Consider the following 22,317-nt stretch of genomic DNA (forward strand, 5'->3'; position numbering starts at 1 on the left):
GTTTGCCATTTAATAGCCCTGAGTTGGATTTACTGAAAGGCAGCAAATGGGGGGACCCTTCAGTTTATATCAGAGAACAGTTAACGAGGACTCAGACCCTTGGCTTCTCTTCTGAGGTTTGTAAGTTATTCTCTGCGTGTCCCTGTGGAAGCATCCAGCTTCACCTTTTTCCTGGGGTGTTCTACAGCCTGATTTGGGAAGTGTCACTTGTCTATCACTGAAGAGTAAAGCTCCGTGGTCAAACATTTGAAGGAAGGGGAAAAAAGCTAACCCAAACCCAAGCCTCTTACCTGCAGTGTCTATTTAGAACACTGTATTCATGAATTCCACTCTCCACCTTCCTTCACCTTCACTGGGTAGGACTGACTAGAAGTTGGAATTTGATTGATGAAGGAGCTGCAGTCTCTTTGTCCTGTACAATCCATGTTTTGGTAGCAGGGCAATGACTGGAGACAGTGGCACATAAATCAGAACCATGCCTGCAGTTCACAGCATCTGGTTTTGTACATCTTCAAACTGAATGTTTTTATGGTTGAGGAGTGTGTTTGAAGAATTGTTCTTACTTAAAGTCACTCTTCTACTTTTCATCCCCTGAGGTGCCCTATCAGCAAAAAGGTTGAAGTTAGAGAATAGTGACTGTGACTTGGATATATGGTTTTTCTTCCTAAAAGATTTTATTTGAAAAAAAAAATTAAATTATAAAATTGTAGTGAATCATTGCTATGCTGTCTGGAATGAGAGGGAGATGAGCTGTCAAACTTCAAACTTTTTCTCCCCAAAATTAAATAGATGCTTTTTCAGTGTTAGTAGTTTCAAAGATTTTAGTTCTGCAAACTATGTGGACAAGATACACTTCATCTTCCTGAAATTATCTGCCCCTATAGTCTGTCTTCTTTGTAGGCCTGCTGGAAATGGCATTAAAAAGTTACAGAAAAAGCTTGAATTATGGCTGAAATCAAGTTGATAATGTATTTTCCAAAACACAGAAGAGGATTTTGGGTTTTGGACCAGTAAAGACAAAAGGCTAGGTGCTCGGCACACTAGTGCACTTCATAAAAAAATTTAAAATATTAAGTGTTCCAAGAATAAATATTTTAGCCAAGGTGGGGGGAGAAGTTGTGTACTATTTTCAATTTTATTTTTCCCAGGTTTTATCTGGAGTAGCAGTTTCATGTGTGTACCAGACATCCCAGGGCATTGGTGGTCTGTGTGAACCAAAGCAATAGGCAGGAAAAATCAATTTTGGAAATAGTGTGTGCTAAAGATAACTCTGCACTGTTTGTATTACCTTCATAGTATTCCTTGCATTCACAGAATCAGGCAGCTTGCAATCATAAATTTAAAAAATTCTTCTTCATAAACTTATATTTTTATTTCCTGATAAGTAATTTTTAATGTTTCTTTAATGCAGACTTTCATTAAAGATAGAACCAGGGACCAGCACCCCCCACTCTGCTGCTTCCAGAGAAGATTTAGTAGGTAAATGCTTAATAAATGTGAGAAGACTTGAGGTTGTCATGTGCATTATTTTAGAATTGCAGACGTGGAAAATATTTGCCTGAGGCTATAAAGAAGTGTGAAGTTTAAACACTGCATGTTTGTAATAAAAAGTCTAAAGGTGATCTGTAAAGAAGGAATTGAGTCATTTTTTTTAGGTTCTTGTATGTATTGTGGCACTAAGTTATTAATGTCATTTGGGGTGAAGAGCTATTAAATATTCATTCTTTCTTGTGTCTAGACAGAAGAGCCTTCATCTAAACTTTTCATGGCATAATATGCTTCCAAAAATGAACATTCTTCTTGGTCAATGCCAAAAGTGGTTGAAGGCAGGAGTTTGAAAATGTAGAATCAGTGGAACATGCCCAGTGCTGGTAGAGTAAATGCAGCCACCTTTAGGACTTGCAAAATACTTCCACTGGATAATCTATTTGAACTAAGTGTGTTTGGTTTTAATCCTGTGCAAAAACCCTGAAGTGCAGGGGGTTTAATTATCAATAGATCAGTAAGTTCTTCTGCAGCTATCTCTTATAAAGGGAGTTTAGGAAGTTTTGTGCAATTTTTCCATTATTTTCTAAGAAGTGACCCTGTGGGTAATTCTGAAATTACTTGGGAGTAATGTCTTTTTTCTTCCCAGGCTCTGAAGTCGGAGCATCTCCACAAAGTGGACGGAAAAGTGTTGCAGCTGAAGGAGCCTTGCTACCACCAACACCCCCTTCACCTCGGAACCTGATACCCCATGGACATAGGAAATGCCACAGTCTGGGATACAAGTCAGCATTTTGCTTAACCTAAAAATCCTGAGCTTTTTTTTGAAGTGATGTATCATCTTTCAATACAAAAGCTTTGCTTGTAAAAAGTAGCATGACTTGTACACAGGACTTCACTCACAGAGCAATTTGTAGCCAGGGAGCAAGCTCAGAACTATAATGCTGATATCCCAACCAAAGAGATTAATCAAAACAGGAAGGCTGAAGTTGTGATAATAAGACTAGTCAGTGAGTTAACCAGAATGGCTCTTTCTGAATGACAAAACTATCACTGTTTAGTAACTCGATGCCACTGTAATTATTTCAAATTCAGAATTATATCACTGCTTAATTGGTATTTTTACTAGGAGACCTCCTTTATAGACTTTCTTTGTAGATTAGCTCTGTTTAGTAATGGCGTCAGGCTTTTTCCATATAAATGTACTTCTAATAATATCTTGATCAATATCTCATAATTTCCCTTGTCATGTCTTCAAAATGCAAGATTGTAACTACTCAGTAATGAATAACTTCTATTATGTAAATTCACCTTTAATGAGCTGGAATGCAATACTGCAGTTCAATTATAGAAGTGTTATAGAAGAGAAAAAATACAGTTACAGAAGACAAAAATTGCATAAGATATTGGAAGTAATTGTTAATGTACTCCTAACTTCATTGTTGTTACATGACTCCTGTGCAGTTTTAAACCTGACAATTCCTAGCGATAATTTATTTGTGCGCAATTGCTTATGATTTGGCCATGATTTAGTTGGGCTTCAGGAGCACAGTGCACACAGTCCTTCAGGATATTAAAGCAGCTCCTGAGACACACCAAAGGCGAGGTTGTAATGTTGTGTCCTCGTTGGTTTCTAGCTTCATACACAAAACGAACACGGCGGAATTTAAAAGCGCGACATTCCCCAATGCGGGACCACGGCACCTGCTGGATGACAGCGTCATGGAGCCCCACGTCCCATCCCGAGGGCAGGCTGAGAGCTCCACCCTGTCCAGTGGAATTTCAATAGGTAGGAGCTGCCAACACACCCATGCAGTGCCTGGGCTTTTAATAAAGGTTTTAGCACAATTAGATGGTGATTTAGCCTACAGCAGTGCTGTTCGAAATGACTGCTTCTGTTGTAGAACAAATGTGAAAAATGTAGGGGAAGGAGGGTGACTTCATTTACACACCATAAACTGAGAAATAAGGAAAAAAAAATTTTTTTTGCTGTTGTTTGGGTTTGGTTTTTTTTTTTTTCTTTATCTCTGTTAGTGATAACAGCTTCTAATATTCCTCTTCCTCCATGGAGGTGGAAGGAAGTATGGGACATAATTTTCTATTATCTTTTTCCCCCCTAAATCAATTCAAGTTTAAAAAGTTTTATAGTGAGATTTCTATGTAAAATGCCATGTTGACTTAACAGTGTAAATTGCTGACAGTTTTAAGAGCATAATTTCTAAGTGTTTCTGACTTCAACAGAAGATAGAAGTAAATTTCAAATACCTCAAAATGTCAGAATATAGTAAATTTTGATAAATTATTTATCTTCATCTATTTAGGATGGTGGTTTTTTTGAGAAGTTGTGCTTCCTGAGTTTCCTCTGTCAGACTAGGTGCTCTTTTTTCCTGTTGCACATAGATCTTTTAGGTGGAGGGAGGACAGGACACAAGTGCCTCTCAAATCTACCTGTCTGCAGCTGGACAAATGTAACCTCTCACTGCAGTCCTTTCCTCAGAATTATTTGTTTGATAGAATTTAATGGTGTTCAATTTTTATGCATTTATGCCCTTTTCTCAGGGCAATGTTTTACAGATGTTTTCTACCTAAATACCTAAGAAATTCTCTGCAGTCAATCCTTTTTTTCCTGGGTAAATTATTTATGTACTTCCATTAGAGCCTAACAGGGAAGGTTTGCCAGAGCTGATGGGCAGTTTCTTATAAGGTACATTGAGAACCACTCATCATTTTTGGAGAATATAGGATTTTCCTATTTTGTCCCTCTCAGAATTTTTCAATTCTGTTCTCTAGCTCAAGCATGACCTGACAAGCTGGAACAAAATTGCCACTTTAGAAGACTTGAATAAATGACTTGTAAAACAGCAACCTTGGGCATTTTATCCAAGATTGGCATTTGTTGTTAGAAATTCCCCTCTCCCATTCTCTTTCATCTCCAGGCTCCCCATACTCAGTTTTATCAGTGTTTTGACAGTCCAGCAGTGGTGTTTTTTTAGCTGCTTCTTGACGATGAAAATTTCAATGACACAAATGGCACAATGACACAAAAGGTTGATAGAGGTGCTAGAAATACGTATGGAAGAAGAGGGTAGGTTCTGGAGGTTTGCAGTATCTATTACTTCAGAATTCTTGGAAATGTAAGTTGTCTGGCATTCTGTGCTGCTGCCTCAGCAGGATTTAAGGAAGTTGATTGAAGCTGCTGAGTTCCTCCATCATGTTTGAAGTAGTCTGTTTGCTTAGGACTTGGAATTAGTACAGTCAGTGCAGCAGAGAGGAGGTTTATGGTATTCTACAACACAGCTTCAAAAGACGGTCAGGAAAATGTCTCCTGAATGTGTGTACATAAATGTGGATTTAAACCTGTTGCTCTAGAAACAGGACTACCTTTTTTACATATAAGCTATATAGGACTTAACTTTTCGGGTAAATGATCCTTCTTCAAAACATGGACAGAGTTTCTGCTATGTCAGCACCTTGAATGTGCCTTTAAAGACAACTGTAACGCTGCTTTAAATCACTCCTGTGTTTTGAGGGCTCGGAGGTGTTTAGACCTTTCCAGTCCTTTCATATTGGAGGATCTGATAGGATCTGCCTCTGTTAAATATTAAAAAACCACCAGTGTAACAATTCCTGTCCACAGGAATCCATCAGCAAGTCTATAACCTAAAGCATACATTGAAGTGATGATGGACATTTTGGTTATGCCATGCTGGGAAAGGCTGACAGTCCGTTCTAGGAATGGTGCAGAGCATGTACATCCATGTCATTAACCTTTCACAGATGAAGAATATACTAACTGGTCGGTTTTTATTGCAATGAATGATTCCTAAAGCAGCAGCAATGCAGAAAGTGAGGCAGGTATGGGGTTTGCTCAAAACAGGCTGATCTGTGATGTGACAGCCAAGGTCAGAGACCTTTATCAGATTTTCTTAATTTCAACGATGGGAGGCTGAGTGTGTACATTCAACTCATCCTGAAAACAAACAAGCTCAAAAATATTAAAGATACAGTCTCTTTTATATTGATTTCTTGTGCTTGCGTCAAAATAGTTCTTGTTCCTAGCACTGTGGGATCATTCTATAGCTGATGGTCATGTGTTATGCTGGAATCAGGGAGCTGTACCTCTGCTTCTGTTGCTGTCCTCCTATATTATAAATGGGTGCTTGTTATCTGGACAGAAAATTTTAAAAAGTGAGACGTCTTTTTACAGCAGTGCCAGGGCTATTCTAATAAGAAGGAAGAAGCACTTGTCTAGTTCCCACAGTGTCAGATGGGAAATGTTCTCTTGAATTCAGGAGTGTAACAAGAAGAAATAGCCTCTTTAAAGTTTTAGATATTTATAAAGTAGATGGCTACATTTGAGCTAGTTACAATTGGAACTCTTTATAATCCATAGAGAATTGAAATCCTCAAGGATATGATTCATCTCATTCTTAGGTAGGTGGCTAAAAAGAGGTTATATGGCTCGAGTCCTTAAAACCCCACTTTATTTCTGTTGATTGCAGACACTTTGAGAGACAACACAAGCAAATCCAGACAGATGAATAGTGCTGAAAATGTCTGTTTTGTGCAGACAGTCCAGAATATTTGCTTTCAGTAAATTGGGACAGATGCTTTTACTTTGCAGTGGAAGTTCATTGAGAACCCCCACTCACTGCTATCAGCCAGGCCTAAAGCTACAACGTGGTTTTGTTCTTGGAGGGCTGTGTTTGGATGAGGTCACTGTTTTGGTGAGGTCACTGTGTACACTCTGCCCTGCTGAGGTGTGAGCATTGCTCTTGGCTGGGTTCAAGGAACCACCTGCACATTCATACCACCTGTTCTCTTGCCTGTATTTGCCTCCTGTCACCTCCTCACCTAAAAGTAGGGTCAATTAAGATGATTTTACTAGATCCTGGTTCCACTCAGAAATAGCATGAAACTTCCTTTAATTCATAAGATATTTATCCAAAGAATATATGGTTCTCTATTCATTCCCAATTTTCTTACATTTTCAAAGTATTTATTGCTTAAGTGTCCTTAAGTATCTTTGCAGGATTGTTCAGCTTGTTTCATTGATGTTCTCAGAAGCTTTGGATTTCCACCAATGTGGCTCTGCTGCGTTACTGAATTTCTTAAGCTGGGTTTGTTTACAATGGCAAATTGTTCAGCTAATTCTTCAGAAGTAAAGGGACAGCGTAAAATATGCCCCTCTTTTCATATATTACTTCTATGTGGCTTTTTTCATCTTAGAGCATCTAACCTAGAGGTTGCAAAGTAATTTTGCTGAAAGTTATTCCTTGAGAGTGCTGTCTCATATATTATCGCTTCAAAACAGATGTCAAGGTATGAACACAGGAACACTGCTGAAACTGAGATTGCAACTTGAGGTGCTTAAAAATTCAAAGGAAACAATTATGGTTTGTGGCAGTGTTGGATTCAAATTCTTTTTAAGCTATTTTTTTTTCCACTTATTTTTCCTGATCTACAATGATATGGATGAAAGCTCTGGAAAAACTAGAACTCTTGAACGTTTGCCTTTGTTTGTTTGTTTGTTGCAATCACTGGAGAACAGCTTCAGCCTTTGTTCTAATGCAGTTGGAGGAATTAATACTGCAGTCAAAGAAAGGTATTCTAAATCAGTGTGAATTAATGTAAGAAAGTGCCTTTGTAAGAACAGTACATTTCCAAACCTAAACTGGCATGAAATACATATGAGAAATCAGCATTTTAATGAATTCCTCTATTAAGTCACCACTCGAAGTTATTGAATTCTACAAGGGATTATATTTCTCTTTAAATAAATGAAGTATAGGTGTAGGTATACAGTGTATACATTCACTTTCAGAGGTCTTGGCAGCCTGTAGAGTAGGGAAGACCTTTACACAGCCAGTGTTTGTTTGATTCTTTAACCTGTACTGTGCTGTTCAGGTGTGTAAGACTGAGTCATGAGATCAGATTTCAGGTACGGTTTCAGGCAGAAAAAGTATGTCAGGTTTATTTATATATTTCCTTTTTATGAGTTATATGGATGTCTGACTCTTGCCTTAAATGTGGATACCTGGTTTTGCTATTGTGAGCCACTACTACTTTAGTGATAAACTAAATTTAAAAAACTGTATAATATTAGAGGTTAAAAATGCACGTGTAGGTGCCTGGATTTGAGAGGAGAAGATACAGTCTAGCACTCCAGTTCTGCCCCAGTCTTTCTTGGTACTGTTTGGTCCAAGGCTCACTCTCTGGATGTCTTTACATCAATGTAGTTATGCAAACCCCCTGTTTCTGCCCCATCTTTATCCATTTGGTTATTTGCTTTTGCTGATTTTTCACAATGAAACTCAGTGATGGTGTTTCTATCCATTCTCTGGCATGATATTGCTCGAGTCCTCTGCCAGAGTCCCTGCCATCTGTATTTGGTTAACGGGGAAACCAGAGTTGAGCTGCTTAAACTGAACTTAAATAGTCATGAACTATATATGAGGATTTGCTAGATTTGTTATAGTCATGAACTACATATGAGGAGTTCACAGTGTGGTTGTGAACTCGCCAAAGCAGAGCAGAGCTTTCAGGGCATGGAGCCCATCTCTGTGGTGTTGTCTGGCTGGGCTGTGCTGCAGCCATTGATGTTCAGGCTTCTTGACCAGTTTTTTGTGTTTTCATGGGAGAATTTTGAGCTCGGTCAGGTCCATCACCAGCTCTGGAAACACAGTGTAACCGGAGCCAAGAGAGTGTCGATGACAGATTTGGGAAGGGGAAAGAATTTTTAGTCTGAAGACTTTTTAAACTCTTTGGAGTTGGTTTGTTTATGTTAACACCTGTTTAACTTTGGGGACTAACTTCTGGATAAAGAAAGCCTGTGTTAAGTGTTCAGTATCCCCAGACTTGGGGCAGTGAGTGGGTGCCATGACCAGGGGTGTGGATATGGGATAGCACAGGCATTCCCTGTCCCATAACTGGGAACCTCATGCTGTTTGTGTGGCTGGAGCACAGACGTCTCACAGACATCCATCTGCCTGTGCACATCTGCAGATGTGAGCAGAAAATTCACATCTAAACAGAGCTGCAGTGCCGGGGCTCTGCAGACAATCCTGAGCCTCCTCAGATAATCATCGGCGCAGTTAGCAAAAAAATCCATCTTGCCAAATGCTGTTATTCCTAAAATAGGAAAAAACCTTCCTAAAGATTTTAATTTATTTCAGTCCTGCTTCAGAAGTTTATTAGCAATGAAGAAAACTAGGAAGATAATGTTTTAAGTGGCTTCTTATATAAAGCCAAAATTTGTTTAGAACATCAACTAACAGAAAGGGCTTATACTACCTAGAATTTGTTATTAAGTTTAACCTGAAGAACTTGCTTGAGGTTGTTGGAAAAACTCAAATATTGAGTACATACTTGAGAAGAATTTAAGAAGGTGATATATTTTTAGAGTACTGAATGAATGAAATATTTCCAGTTGAGGTGACACTCAAATAGTACACTTAATGTTTAAACAGAACTTGGCTAGACATCTAACTTATATTAAGTTAAAAACAGTCCCTTTTACCTCTGTTTTGTTTTGGAAGGAAAGATGTCAGATATTTTGTTTTGCTTTTCAGGAAAGGGGTGGTTTTTAGTATCAGAACTTGTGTCTTGCAAAGTATCTCCTAGAGGGTTTTAGAATCTAAAAAATCCCATTGGAGATGTTTTTATATGGATGTTAGAGGAATAGTCAAACACTAAAATTCAACCTTTTCCAGATTTTTGTTACAATTTTTACAACCCCTTTAGGGATCAATGTAAATGTTAAATCAATTGCTATGATGTTTTGTCCAATTTTTCTACAAATTGATGATCCTTTTAAGTGTAATTGGTAATTTCTGTATAGATTTAACTTTTTAAGTGAAACTTTTGGTTTACAAAGCCCCCAAATTCCTGTAGGTTTTCTTACTGTACTGATACTGTACCAAGGATTGCCACTTTGTGATAGGTGACATTTTAGCTCTTGATCTAGATTGCTTTGCATTTTTACAAAGCAACACTAGCTTTTAAACCTTTCTGTAGTGTACTTAGCACAGCAGTTGAATATAACTTTATTAGCCAAACTGATACAATTGCCATCAAAATGTCATTTCCATTTCAGATAGAATTTTAATGTTATCAGCCTACTTTAAATACAAACAGTAACTTAATAACTGTCTTATTAGGGCGTTTTAATTGTGTGGATCTATCAAGTGGGCCTAAATTAAGAAGAGCTCTATATATATTAATATATATGCTAATAAAAAGCTAAATCTAAGAACTACTAAGAAAATAAGTAAGAAAATAAATAAGATTCTAAGTATCCCTAATGCTTTCAGTGCTGGCTGAATAACTTGACAGAACTTGTTGCACCATTTTGCAGAACAGATTGCTCCAAGTAACCACAAAAAAAGCTTCAATTATATGCAAGGAAAACTATTTTCATGTTGGGGTTGAACTCTACCATCCTAATTGTCATTCCAGCTGCTAAAAGGATTTCAACACCTTAAGGTCTTCCTGTAAGAGATTCTACCAGAAACAGCCTTCTTCAAAGACAGCTGGGAGGTCTAACCCAAGATGTCTGCTTAAAGTTGTCTCTGAATTGTTACATCTGATTCTGTCTCCTCATCCCCAAACCGTGTGAAGAGACGTTTGTGTCTTGCCTTACAGAGAATGCAGCTGTGGTTTCATTAGGATGGAGTAAATCACTGAGCTTTTCACTGTGATGTGGATTGTAGAATTTGCTGAAAGTACTGAGTGACAGTTGTTTCTTCCAGGAAATGGTAAAGACTCTGCAAAGATTCCTACTGCAAGAGCAGGCTCCACCTGGATAGGTTACTCCACTGGTTACTCCTGTTTCTTCCGGGGTAGTAAATGATTTACCTGGTAGTCTTTCTGTGTAGAAGTGCCTGGCATAACATGGAGGTCAGCCCACACATTCTCTTTGCCATGTTGCAGGTCAGGTGTAAATTGTGCTGAGCAGAACTCCTGATTATTTTTATGGCCACTTCTTTGCTCACCTGCCCTGTGGCACCTGAATGTTTGCTGATAGATTCAGTCTGAGAGGGTCACTTGAAGTGCAAGCTCTTACTCAGGCGCAGTAACTGGGTCTCTTTGGTCACTTGTCCCCACAGCTCAGAGGAAATGTAAGTCACAGGAGGAGAAACTGTGCTACTCAGCTGTGCACATAGCTACCTGCTGCTGTAACCCTCCCAGCAGCTGGATGCTTAAGGATCAATGACCTGCAAATCGAAGCACTAAAAATTTAAAGGCACTTCTACTTACTAGGAAGTAACACAAGTTACCTGTTGAGTATTTTACCTCCCTGCTTGCAGCCCTTTATGCCTCCACTGCAACGTCACTTCTGTATCTCTACACAAACAGCTCTTACTGTAGTGTTGGTGTGAACCAGGTTAGGACTTGCCTTTAGGAAAAAATCAGAATAAGCTGAGACCAAATTATTTAGTATCCCACAGAGATCATGTTAATATGTGGATGTTGAGCTAATGTTTGCAGAAGAGGCATCTCAGTTGAATTGGCTGGCAGATAAAGGCTTGTATTTTCTCTTAAATTTTGCACAGAGGGAACTTCAGCCCATGCTGAGATTTTCATGGCTCTTGGCTGGAATTACCCCTGCTGTGTGTAAATCTTTATTGCCTCCATCTTTACTCTGTGTTTACTCAGTGAATATCCAGACCTACTTTGTACACATGATTTTTCAGGGCACTGCTTTTCCCTGCTGATTTTCTGTGTAAAATTACAGGGAACTGGTTCCCATTTTCAGCCGCTGTCTCTCTGAGGGAACTCTTGAGTAAGGAGCATTGATCCAAATTTTTTGCTTGTTTGTTTTCTAGTTTCTTTCAAAATAATTGTATTCTTTTCTTGCTTCCCTTTAATATATGGGTGTTCAGGCAGCAGAGCAAACAAGGTGGCAAGTTAGTGTGCCAAAAAGTGGCTTCAAGCACTGCCTGACATTGAATTGCACTGATATTTAGGCTTTGGGATTATCTGGAGCTAAAAATGTTGGTTTGAAGTGAGAACAAGGACAATTGCTCATGTGGGCAGCTAGGCTGGTGTGAAAGGTGCATAGCAGTAAGGCAACAGTTTGGAATTGTGTACAGAAGCTACTGATTTCTGTTAACAGTATCCCTACTGATAATTATTGACTGATTTTTTACATTACGGCTAACCCCCATCTTGTACCTATATTTAAATACTCATTTTCAGACTGATGGGATTTACTGGAATTGTAAAGTTACTGTCTTATTTATGAGACTGCCTTGAGTGGATGCATCAGATTTTTGGGTTTTGGGATTTTCCTCTAGATTCAGTGTTTAAAATGAATTGTTTCTGGATTAGTTCACAAGGCACAGAAGGAAATAATACTGTTGTGATGTGATAGAGTAAGTGGAAGATAGCTTTGATAATTGTTTAAGGCTTCTCATATAATGTATTGGAGATTTAGCAATGAATTTGCACCCCTGTGTCATGACTGTGTGTGACTTGATAAGAAATTTTTTAAATAAGTGGCCTGTTTTTTTAAATGCAGACAAATCTGGTTTTAGGATGTTCTTTATATTTTGAAAATAAGATTCCCATTTATTAGTGCTCCTTTTCTTCAACTTCTTAATGTGGAACTAAACCCTGTCCCTTCAATCTCCATCTCAGTTTATATGAAATTCCTGAAGCAAATCACAAAGTGTTTTCTGTTTGTAGTATTTTACTGAAGTATTTTTTTTGCATTTCATCTTAAAAATTCTGATATTCAGAATCTCAACTATTCTGATTTGTTAGATACAATTGACAGAGGTGGTTTGTAGATGAAGAAATAATGTATCTTCTGTTATATTTCTCTAGGTAGCAGTGATGGTTCTGAACTCAGTGAAGAGACCTCCTGGCCAGCTTTTGAAAGGTAATAAAAGCCTGTGTTTCTCTACTCACATTGTTAATTAGTCTCTCACTCAGTCCTGAAAATGGTTCTTTTTTTCACTAGAGATCTTCTGTCTGTAAGAACACTAAAAAGCTGTAGTAATTTCACTGGATCTGTTAAAACAGCACAGAAACACCTTCTGCTCACTAATGGTTAATAGGGCTTTTATCTATTGGGTGTTTACTCAGTGCACACATCATTGAAGGAGCTCAGCCAGAGAACCATTAGACCCCAAAGGTTTTGTATATGTGGATATCACATGTGCTGTTTGTGTCTAATTTTCATTTTCACTTTCCCTGAGACACTTCATCTGTTCATAGTCCCTTTACTCTCTTGTCATTGGCATTGTCACCTTTTTTGTCTCTCTCATCCTCTTTTCCTTTCACTGTTATACAACAATGCCCCTTGCTAATGTCTGACTTTCTGGTCCAGAATTAACAAGTTGTTCCTTTTCCAGCACCTGTGAGTGTTCAGGTAGCATTCTCATGTTGTGTTTGAGAATGTGGAAAAAGACACACAGCTGCAGTTGAACACAGAAAGAGGTGCAATATTCACCTTCCCACAGCTGAGTAAGATGCACAATACAGTGCATTGCTTGCTTCTATAACACAGTTTCAGGTAATCCATCAGCTTCAGAGTTGCCATGGATGACTTTTGCTACTATTTTTACATTTTTCATAGGAGTCTTTTTTCAAAAAACTTTGTCTTTTTAGTCGGGAGCTGTTACCACAAACATATTCTGATTTAACTCATTGAAGCAGTTAAGGTTCTTTGCTCATTTTGGAAGAACTCCTTGAAAATCTCTCCGTGCCTACGGTGAACTCCTGGATGCCTCATGCCTTAAACATGAATACATACATGAGGAAAGGCCCTTAACAATTTAATCAGGTAACATTCCACATGAGCAGAGAACACAAATGGTGTCAGAAAGGCAATCTCTTAACTTGCAGGCTGCATCACAAAGCACATACAACAGTCAAAAGATTTTCTTTCTTTCCCTTTCCTGCTGCCTCATGGAACTGTGTATTGATATCAAGGTGTTTCTCAAAGATAAAAAAAGTCATTAAGTTAGAAGAAATGGTGAGTTGAGTGTTTTTACCCAGAGCAGCATAAGAAACTTTAAAATTTAGGTTTAAACTTATGGTAACGCTTTTCAGAATTGTTGTGTGGACTCCTGAGACAAAGCAGGGGCTTTTCATCCCTCTGCTAATGAGAGCTGGCAGCCACAGGCTCCCCCAGTTAAGATGTTTGCTCCATGTCAAACAGAAGATGCCTCCTTCAAATTCCACTTGCCTTCTGCACTTGCCTTTCTCCTGAGAGCTTTTGGGAACCTTGTTGCAGGTTTCATGTGTTTCAGGGTGAGTTCTCTTGCCTGCTTCCAGGGAGAGGGATAGGGTTCCTTACAGACATTCCCATCACCATGTGTGAGTTTCCTAGAGATCTGCAGCAACCTTGAGTCTCTTGGTTTATAAGATGAGGCATGTTTTAAAATTTGATAGGTAATACACTGACATGCAAGTGTCAAAATTTAAGATAACTAGAGAAGGTCTGTCTCTTATTTTGGTCTGTACAGTGAAGCACAGTGGTTTCCTTTCTCTGTAAAGGTTTTTTTAAGTGAGGGAGAGGCAATAGTTGGCTGGAATTACCAACTCTGGCAAAACTGGGATACATACATTGTTATTGACTGTTTTCTGTGCCGTGCAAGTAGGAGTTCAGTATTTCTCTGTGTTTTAGGAACATCTTTGGGTAGGAAGGCTTAAATCTGCGTCATATGCCTTAAGAGGTAGAAAACAATTCCCCCACACACAAATTCCTCAAGTAACAAAAGGAAATGTAAAATGTATTCTTGTTTTTCCTGGCTTTTCTGCTTGTAGCTAGGGAATGCAGAAGGGGTGAGAACTAGAGCCACTGATTGTTTTTAAGTGCAACAGAATCTTAGTTTGAAACTTGAGAAAGAGTTTTCAGCATTGCAGTGTCCCTTCAGGCCAATCAAAATTACTGGAAGGACTAAAATTCCAAGTCCTTACACTTAAATTTAGTTAAGGGCAGTATATTAGGTGACACTTCAGTCTCACTGGTTGTTATCCTGAGTGTCTCTGAATAGATTTCCCTGAAATAGCAGGATTCCAAGAGTGCTAGCCTCCTTGTTATGCAAAAAAACCCCCCAAAAAACCAAACCCAAGCTTAAAGGTAAGAAGAAAATATACTTAATTTGCATGCCATATGTATACAAAAATAAACAGCTCATTTTACTTTATTATTCTGTATTGTTTTATTTGCCAAAATCTTGAATATGCTCTGAAAAATAATTAATAAGTTCAAAAATATCTGTTATGTTGAGAAAAAAAATGATGGCAAATTGTGGAACAGGTTGTGTTGTGGATGGTGATTCATTAATATCTTTTTGATAATAAGGCTTGTACTTAACTGGCTGCTCCCATAGAATTGTTGATCTTCAGTCATTCAACAGAATACAAGCCAGAAAAATGGATAAAAAAAACAGGACATGAGGACAAAGTGCCTGAACAATGCTTGTGTTGACTTAAATGGAATTCAGTTGATTAAGGGGATCTGATTCAGAAAAACAAGGTTCAGTGAAGCAAAGCAGTGTTCAAAAGGCACAAAAGATCTGGGGCACAGTTCCTGAATAGGGAAAACAGTGTGGATCAGGTAAATGATTTTAAAGTGTGGAGCTTACACGTAAAGTGTACAGCATAGATGAACTGGAAAATTGAAATATTGCTGAGTTGATTTTCATGTTATTTAGCACAACAGGATTTTAAACAGTGTCACGTGTATTTTGACAGAGCTTGTCGTTCCTGGCAGCCAACAGCTTCTGTTGTCATACTCATAGAAGTTGAAACCATTTTTGTAGTAATATCTAAAGTCAGATTTCAAAATAAGTTTTATCAGTATGGTTTCTTTACATTTATTTAGTCTAAGCTAAATGCAGACTTTGCTCTAAAAATGTGTTAATTATCAGTGCCAGTAAAACACTTCAGTATTGTGAGTTCTGACAAAGAGAGCATCTGATGAAATGAAAAACCATATTATTTACTTCTGCATGCCTTTTTCTAAATAAAATTATTAGCTTTTTCTTACATGGAAGAAGTGGCTTTGTGATATGCACACAAAAAAAGTTCTGTGCTGTTGTAGCAGTGGTGCTGTTTGTGTGAATGACAGTATATGTAATGCATACAATTTATAATGGAATCCAACAGGAACAGGTTGTACCATTCTCTCGGTCCGGGGACAAGAGTGTCACGAAATGGCCATCGAGGCCACATGAAGGCCAGCAGGTACAATCCCACTGCACACAGAGGTGTCAAACCTTCCCTCTGCTGTTGGTGATTTGGTTTGGTTTAATAATTAAGTGGGTGTTTTCTGATGTTACCTTTCTAACTTATGTGTCAAAATAAAGGTAGAGACCTTTTTCTTCAGACTTAACACTTCTCCCTTCAATGACTTACTCTATATCAGCATATGGATTGTTTATTCCAGTCTGCAAATCCAAATTCTAAACCATTGGATCTTTCTATCAAGGCTTAAAGATGTTTTGCCAGGGTAGCTTTTGAACTGCCTGCTGCTGTGGAGCAGTGCTGGTAGTTCTCGTGTGGAAACAAAGCTGCTCCTGGTGCTAATGGATGGCATTCCAGATGTTTTCTTTGCTGGCAGTTCTGTACTGCATTTTTTTGCTCTTCTTCTCTGAAATTAGAGAGATGCCTAAAATAAGTGACACATTCAAATTGCCCCCAATTTAAAATGCATAATATTTGCAAGCTGACAGAGTAAACTAACTGATTATTCTGATTCCTTATGGATACAGATTCTGTCTCACTGTAGTTGGGAAAGAAATTGCCATTAACTGTGAAACCTTTGTCATGTTAAGAAGCAAGCATTGTCTCACTGAATGAAACCCATGTTCACATCTGTCAGTGTCCAAAATTGTCTCCATATCATCATCCTCAGTAGGTGCTGCAATGAAAGTGTTTGTCACATTTCCATTTTACTTTGGACATATAATGGCTCAAACAACAAATCCTGGTTTCCTTCACAATGATTTTTGGGTGCTGTTCAATCTCTTGGCTTTTCCAGAAAGCTGCTTGGTTCAGCACTTTAGTTACATGCTCTGATTGACAGTTACTGAAATGATTCCTGGTGTAACTTTTCTCTGATTGGAAATGTTTTTGAAGCCAGTCAGCTTTGGAATTTTAATCAAGCTCAGTTTTCTTTCCTCAGTGCTGTACCTGGCCTTTGTTTCAGTCTGTTGCTCTCCGATCCTTCGCAGGGCAGATGATCAGTAGAGCACCAGTTGCATTAAAACACCTTAAAGCTGTGGTTTGGGTTCCTACTCTTTATTCCTGCTCCCGCCCACTCTCCTTGCTTTCAGATATTTTAAGGATTGTGCATGTTTGAGCTGTGCTTTGTTTTTGATGTGCTAATGGTTCTGGTGTTTCTAACCAAAAAATAGTCAAATCTTTCCTGTGAGGGCTGAAGGAGAGGTTTAACATGTACAGCAACTGTACCAATGTACTTCAAATGTTTACTTTTTAAAATTAATTTTTCTTGTCTTTCAGTCGTGTTTTGAGTTTTAATTTTTTAATTAAGGGTTACCTGCTTGGCTAATTAATTTTTCTGATCACTTTTGCTTGCGAGTGTTAATTCCACAACAGCAATTCCCTGTAACAGCCAAAGTTTTTTTCCACAATGAAGTCAAATAAATAGAAAGTTGACATTTTCAAATTACAATAAAGGTATTTGCATTAGTTTTTGGTAGTGGTTGGAAAATTACTTTAGGAAAAATATTTTTTCACACAACTCTTCACATGCTCCTTTCAGCTCCCTAGAATCTGAAGATTTGGCTGTTCATTTGTATCCAGGAGCAGTTACTATTCAAGGTGTTCTCAGGAGGAAGACTTTGTTGAAAGAAGGCAAAAAACCTACAGTAAGATTTTTTTTTTTAATAAATTAATTTTCTCACCTTCTTCCTTTGCCCAGTTACGAACACATTAAAATGGCCATTGGGCAACTAGTTCAAGTGTCTGAGATCTCCTCTGCCTTTCTGATTATGATTTAGGGTCATTGACAGAGTTTTGATTCTTCTGTATGGTGCATTTATTCAGTTTGTAAGGCTATACACATAATCTAGGGAGTAGAAGAGAAGAGGATGCTACATAAAATTTTCTACAATTACTGATGACTTTAAAATTGAGAGAATCATATTTTGTCTTCCTTAACAGTAGGTAAATCCCAACAATCTATCAATAGATGATAACCCTTAGCATTTGCATTACAAATACATTATAATAAATGATAAATCAAAATACATATTCAGAACAATGGGAGATACCTTATACCTAAGATGGAAAAGGAAATGGACAGATGTACTCTGACTCCACAAAGTGTTCTGTAGGGATTGCAGGGAGTATAGAGCAAGATGCAGAACATTTTTTCTGAGATTAGAAAGGAAAGGCACATATTCTTTCTGCTTTCTGGAGTTTTCATGCATTTGTAGGCCTGCATGAATAACAAACAGCAGCTTTGGAAATATGGCTGATGCTTGGCTGGACAGTCAGCACGTTCATGTTCTTGCAGGATGGTGCCTCCTCTTGCACACCTCAGTGTTATGAAGCATTTCACTTATCCATTGCACTTTTGGGTTTGTTTGTTCATTTGCTTGTTTTCTCTCCAGGTAGCATCTTGGACGAAATACTGGGTAGCACTGTGTGGAACCCAACTCTTCTACTACGCTGCAAAATCCCTGAAGGCTACAGAGAGAAAACATGTATGTAAACCAGGCATATTCCAGTATCACCTGCCAAAACTAAAATGTGATTTCCTGATGTAAACACTAAGAGTAGTTCATGCCTTGCCTGATTTCTAGTTAGCACTATCCTGTCTCCCAGTCAGTCAGTCACCTCATATGGATATACTCCAGGGAAATATCATTTACATTTGTATGCTACTCCAAGAACATCTGCTTTGCATCTGCCATGTGTCTCTGACTTTGCTGGTCTTTTAGGAAAGGAACTGTGTCATTGGTCTGTCCATTTTCAAAGCTCCATCTTTGGATGATTTGAGTCTTGCAGCAGTTTGTCGTGGTTTGAAATCCAAACCAGCACTGATGAGGAAAAATTGAGCAATCATAAGATACAGCAATTAAACATGTACTAATTTCATCTGTGTGGTAAAATTGGACCATCTGATTTTTCTATATAGTCCTGTAAGCCATTAAGTGCAGTGGAGTACCAAACACTTCATTTGCTCAGCAGAGAGCTGCGATGTCAGATGATGCTGGGGTTCCTTTTATTTGCTGCAACTTGATCTGAGAGAAGCAAAAAATGCTTTACTTATGTGGGGAAGGAGCAAGAGGATTTTCTGTACGAATGTTAAGATGTGCATTGTTCCTGCTTGATGTCCCTAGTTAATTGTAATGATTCTCATAAAAAACAGGCTAAAATTTTAGATACTTGAATCTGAGTTCATTCACTACTCAGAATCATTACTTGGTTGCCTTGGTAGGTGTTTCAGGTTAATTTATGACAACTGTCACTGTAGAGCACTTGCTTTGCATAGAATTTATGGAATTTTGCAGACTGAGTTCTGCTTTTGGAATCCTTGTAAAGGGGAATTTGGTACAAAATGCTGTTTTCTTATCCTAACATTTTTATGTGCAGAGGTTGGAGATTTGAAGCTTAACATTTCTGGTTCGCAGGCTCCTGGGTATTTGAAGTTGCTCTGTGGAAAGTTTGTGTATAAAGTTCTCTTAATCTAAGAGATTATTTCCCATTTTTTGTGGGAGGTTCGTTAGGAAACAGTATTCTAATACTAATTACTTTCAGAACTATTTATGTGGTTTCTTGGCCATCCACCCCTACTAGCTTTGCTTAGGTAAGATTGAAACTGATCCTACTTAATTTGTCTAGCCCAGGCTGAAGGGTAATTAGCCAATCCTTCTGTCTTCTGGGTGTCCTGGGAGAAGTGTGTGTGTGTTTGGATGCATTTGTTGCTGGCTTCAGTGAAAAGTTGAGGGAAGGATTCCACCTCATTAAAAGGAAAGAACAGACTTGTAAGCTATTATGACTAGAAATGCAAAGTATTAAAAAAAAAAAAAAAAAAAGAAAGAACCAGGAAAGAACTTGTGCTGGCATTATGTCACTCACAGCTAGTTGCCTGTTTTTTCTGGAAACATTGAGAAATGGAAAAGAAATTTTTGTGTTAATGTCAGACTTTGTGTTCATGTTACTGCTGTGATTCCTTGAGGCTTTGTGCCAAAATTGCATTTTGTTTTTTTTTTAGGAATAGAATGTGTATTTGTAAGTCTTCCTGGTTCACTATTCTTTAAAAATTATGGAGGACTTTACCAGACTTGTATCTATTCATTCAGAAGCTTTTCACTCTTCTGTGTTAGCATTTTTAAGTAATTTAAATAGCATGCAGGTTCAAGAATTTGAAAAAAAATTGCTTAGCAAGGAATTATATTGATTGGAAATTAAGTGCATTGAATTCACATTGATTACACATTTCCTTCAGAGTAACAATTTCAATAAGTTAAATTGTCTTGCCCTTTCTTTAGCAAAAGTAAATGAAGGAAAGAGGTAAATAGTCTGGTACCTGATCCTTCTGAGTCTCTGTTCCTGTAAAAGCCTTTACTTTGCCTGGAAATACAGTCACATCCATTTACAATGCTTTTTCAAAGATTATTTTCTAACCCTATTGAATTGACTTTTGATATTCCCGAAGTTGCTGATATGCTGTGACACCTACAACATCTAAACTGCTGATGAACAGAGGCTTAAGAAGCCAAAATCTGTCTCACATGCTTGTGTGCTCATGTTTCTTTGTCCAAGGAAGTTCCAGGAAACTACTGAGGAAGTTTGCAGAGAGGTGAGGAGGTGTTGGTGTCCAGGGGGCTTGCAGGATTTCCCATCAGGAGCCTACAGCCTCATGGCTTTCAGATACTGAGAGGAGTTTGAGCAAGGCAATTCCCAGGAAAAGGAGGAAGAGAAGTGACAGTTAAAAGCAGTGGCTGCTGAAGAACATTAATTTCTTTTTAATAGCTGGCTCTATGCAGTTGGGCTGAACTGTCCAGCACAGCCTTGGATTTGGCTGTACACAGCCAAGATAGAAGAACTTTCAGCTTTTTAGGGCAGCAGACAGGCTCTGTTCTGTTTGTGGATGCCAAGCCTGTTGTTGAGTTCAGTCTCTGATTTGGTTTCCCAGGTGCAGTTGAGGTTTATCTATTGTAATAGCTATTTACTACAGTTTGAGTTGTCTTTTATTTAAAAAATAAAATCATTTGCAGTGAGTAGCCACAGCAAACCTCTGCTTCAGACGTTGTTATAACACAGAGTATGACCTTTGTGTTGAAGTTAGGGTGGAAAACCTGGTAGCTGCTGTTCAGATAGAGGGATTGGTAATGGATTCCAGTTTATGAAACAGGCTAATAATAGGTTGTCAGTAACTTGTTCAGCTGCTCTCCCTATGTTGTACTTTGAGCCTGGCTATTGATGGCTTAGGTTTCCATCCATTTCACTACAGAGTTATTGTACAGAGCCTCAGCTTTGGTTCTGGAGTCTGTGGAGATGACTTGTCAAGGGTCATGCTTCTGTTCACGTTTGGTTGCATTTTCAGGAAAAGTTAATCAGGAGAGAATGAACTGCAGATGGTCAATCATCCCTAGATAGCTAGAGCATGAGTAAATGCTCCAAATACTGTCCAGTGATATTCCCAAAGGGGTTCACTCTGCAAAATGAAGAGATCCAAGGCTAGATTTAGGCTTTGGGGTTTTTGACTTCCCAGGCAAAAAGGATGATGCCATCTACTTTGAAGCAGGTTTCTTTTTCAAAGATTGATACATTGGAGATTTACCTCAGCAAAATATTCCAAGCATCTTCTGGAGCCATTTAAACATCTGTCTTTTCTGCTTCCTTTCTCAAGCCCTCTGTGACATGGAAAGGAACGCTGGCAACAAAAAACTCTGTCTGCTATATAAAGTTTCCTGGCTGGAGCTCTCATGGTAAACGTGTCTTGATTACAGGCATACTTTTGACCATTCTGCTGCTGCAATTGCTCCAGGCAGCTTGGAATGCCTCGACACTCAAAGCTCTTCCAGGCTTATAATAGCCAGCCTCTTTGGAAAATTACCTCATCAGAATCCCAGAGTAATTTCAGCAAAAGGGGCAAGAAATCTCCTCCCTTTTAAACACAGACAAGCCAGCTCTTCTCCTGGCTGTGATCAAACGCCAAGAAGTGCATCCAGTATTGTGTGCTGCATCTCCTAAGAGTAACAGCATAAAATCAGCACTGAGTTTAAACAGTGAACAGGTTTCAGTTATTACTACAGTAATGGAGAATTGCCTATAAATAAGCATGTGAACTTGAGAGCCCAGAAATGTAGTACAGCACAATCTGAGAGGAATGTGTGGACAATGGTTTCATCTCTTATGTTGAAATGGAACTCACAGAGAAGCCTCTGTGAAAAACTGCAGCACTTGTGCACATTCCGAAAAAAGCAATCGAAAGAATAGCCACTTGAACTTAAATTTAAAATAAGCACTTTGAAAAATGTGAATACACCTGTGAAATAACTGTTTATAGTGATTGGACTGAGACCCTTGCCAATTTCTTTGACAACATAGTGTGCATGAGAGATTTTTCTGTGTTTGTAGGTACTTGAAAAGCAACAGACTTTTTATGCTTCATGCTTGAGCACAAACCTGGTTAATTCTAAGCCTTCCATTGCATGCTATAATCAAAATTAGATTGATTTATTTGTAGGGTAGAAAACTTGGTATTTGTGGCTCAGGCACTTTCTCTGAAATACCCCGATGAAAAATGCTGTCATTCTGGGAAAGATGTTCAGCCACTGAGAAGATTCTTTGAATATTATAAATATGTAGAAGCTCAACAGGAGATGTGGAGGGGGA

At 38.4% G+C, this 22,317-nt stretch overlaps 1 protein-coding gene across 9 annotated transcripts in view; it reads left to right on the forward strand.

Annotated features, from left to right (window-relative positions):
• Positions 1-22,317, forward strand: part of RALGPS2 (Ral GEF with PH domain and SH3 binding motif 2) — a 113,820-nt gene that overhangs the window by 79,329 nt on the left and 12,174 nt on the right. For 6 of the 9 annotated variants that reach the window (XM_085586683.1, XM_085586682.1, XM_021545911.3 and 3 more), the window contains 7 exons: positions 1,412-1,479; positions 2,135-2,270; positions 3,123-3,274; positions 12,316-12,370; positions 15,610-15,687; positions 17,228-17,333; positions 18,081-18,173. In XM_085586683.1, the coding sequence (XP_085442809.1) occupies positions 1,412-1,479; positions 2,135-2,270; positions 3,123-3,274; positions 12,316-12,370; positions 15,610-15,687; positions 17,228-17,333; positions 18,081-18,173 (688 nt within the window). The remainder of the gene's footprint in view (positions 1-1,411; positions 1,480-2,134; positions 2,271-3,122; positions 3,275-12,315; positions 12,371-15,609; positions 15,688-17,227; positions 17,334-18,080; positions 18,174-22,317) is intronic. The other 3 variants (XM_085586688.1, XM_077785288.2, XM_085586687.1) reach the window with 1 other exon arrangement.

This window comes from Lonchura striata, chromosome 8 (assembly GCF_050655825.1).
Source record: "Lonchura striata isolate lonStrDom1 chromosome 8, ASM5065582v1, whole genome shotgun sequence".
In the NCBI taxonomy this organism is placed as follows: Eukaryota; Metazoa; Chordata; class Aves; order Passeriformes; family Estrildidae; genus Lonchura; species Lonchura striata.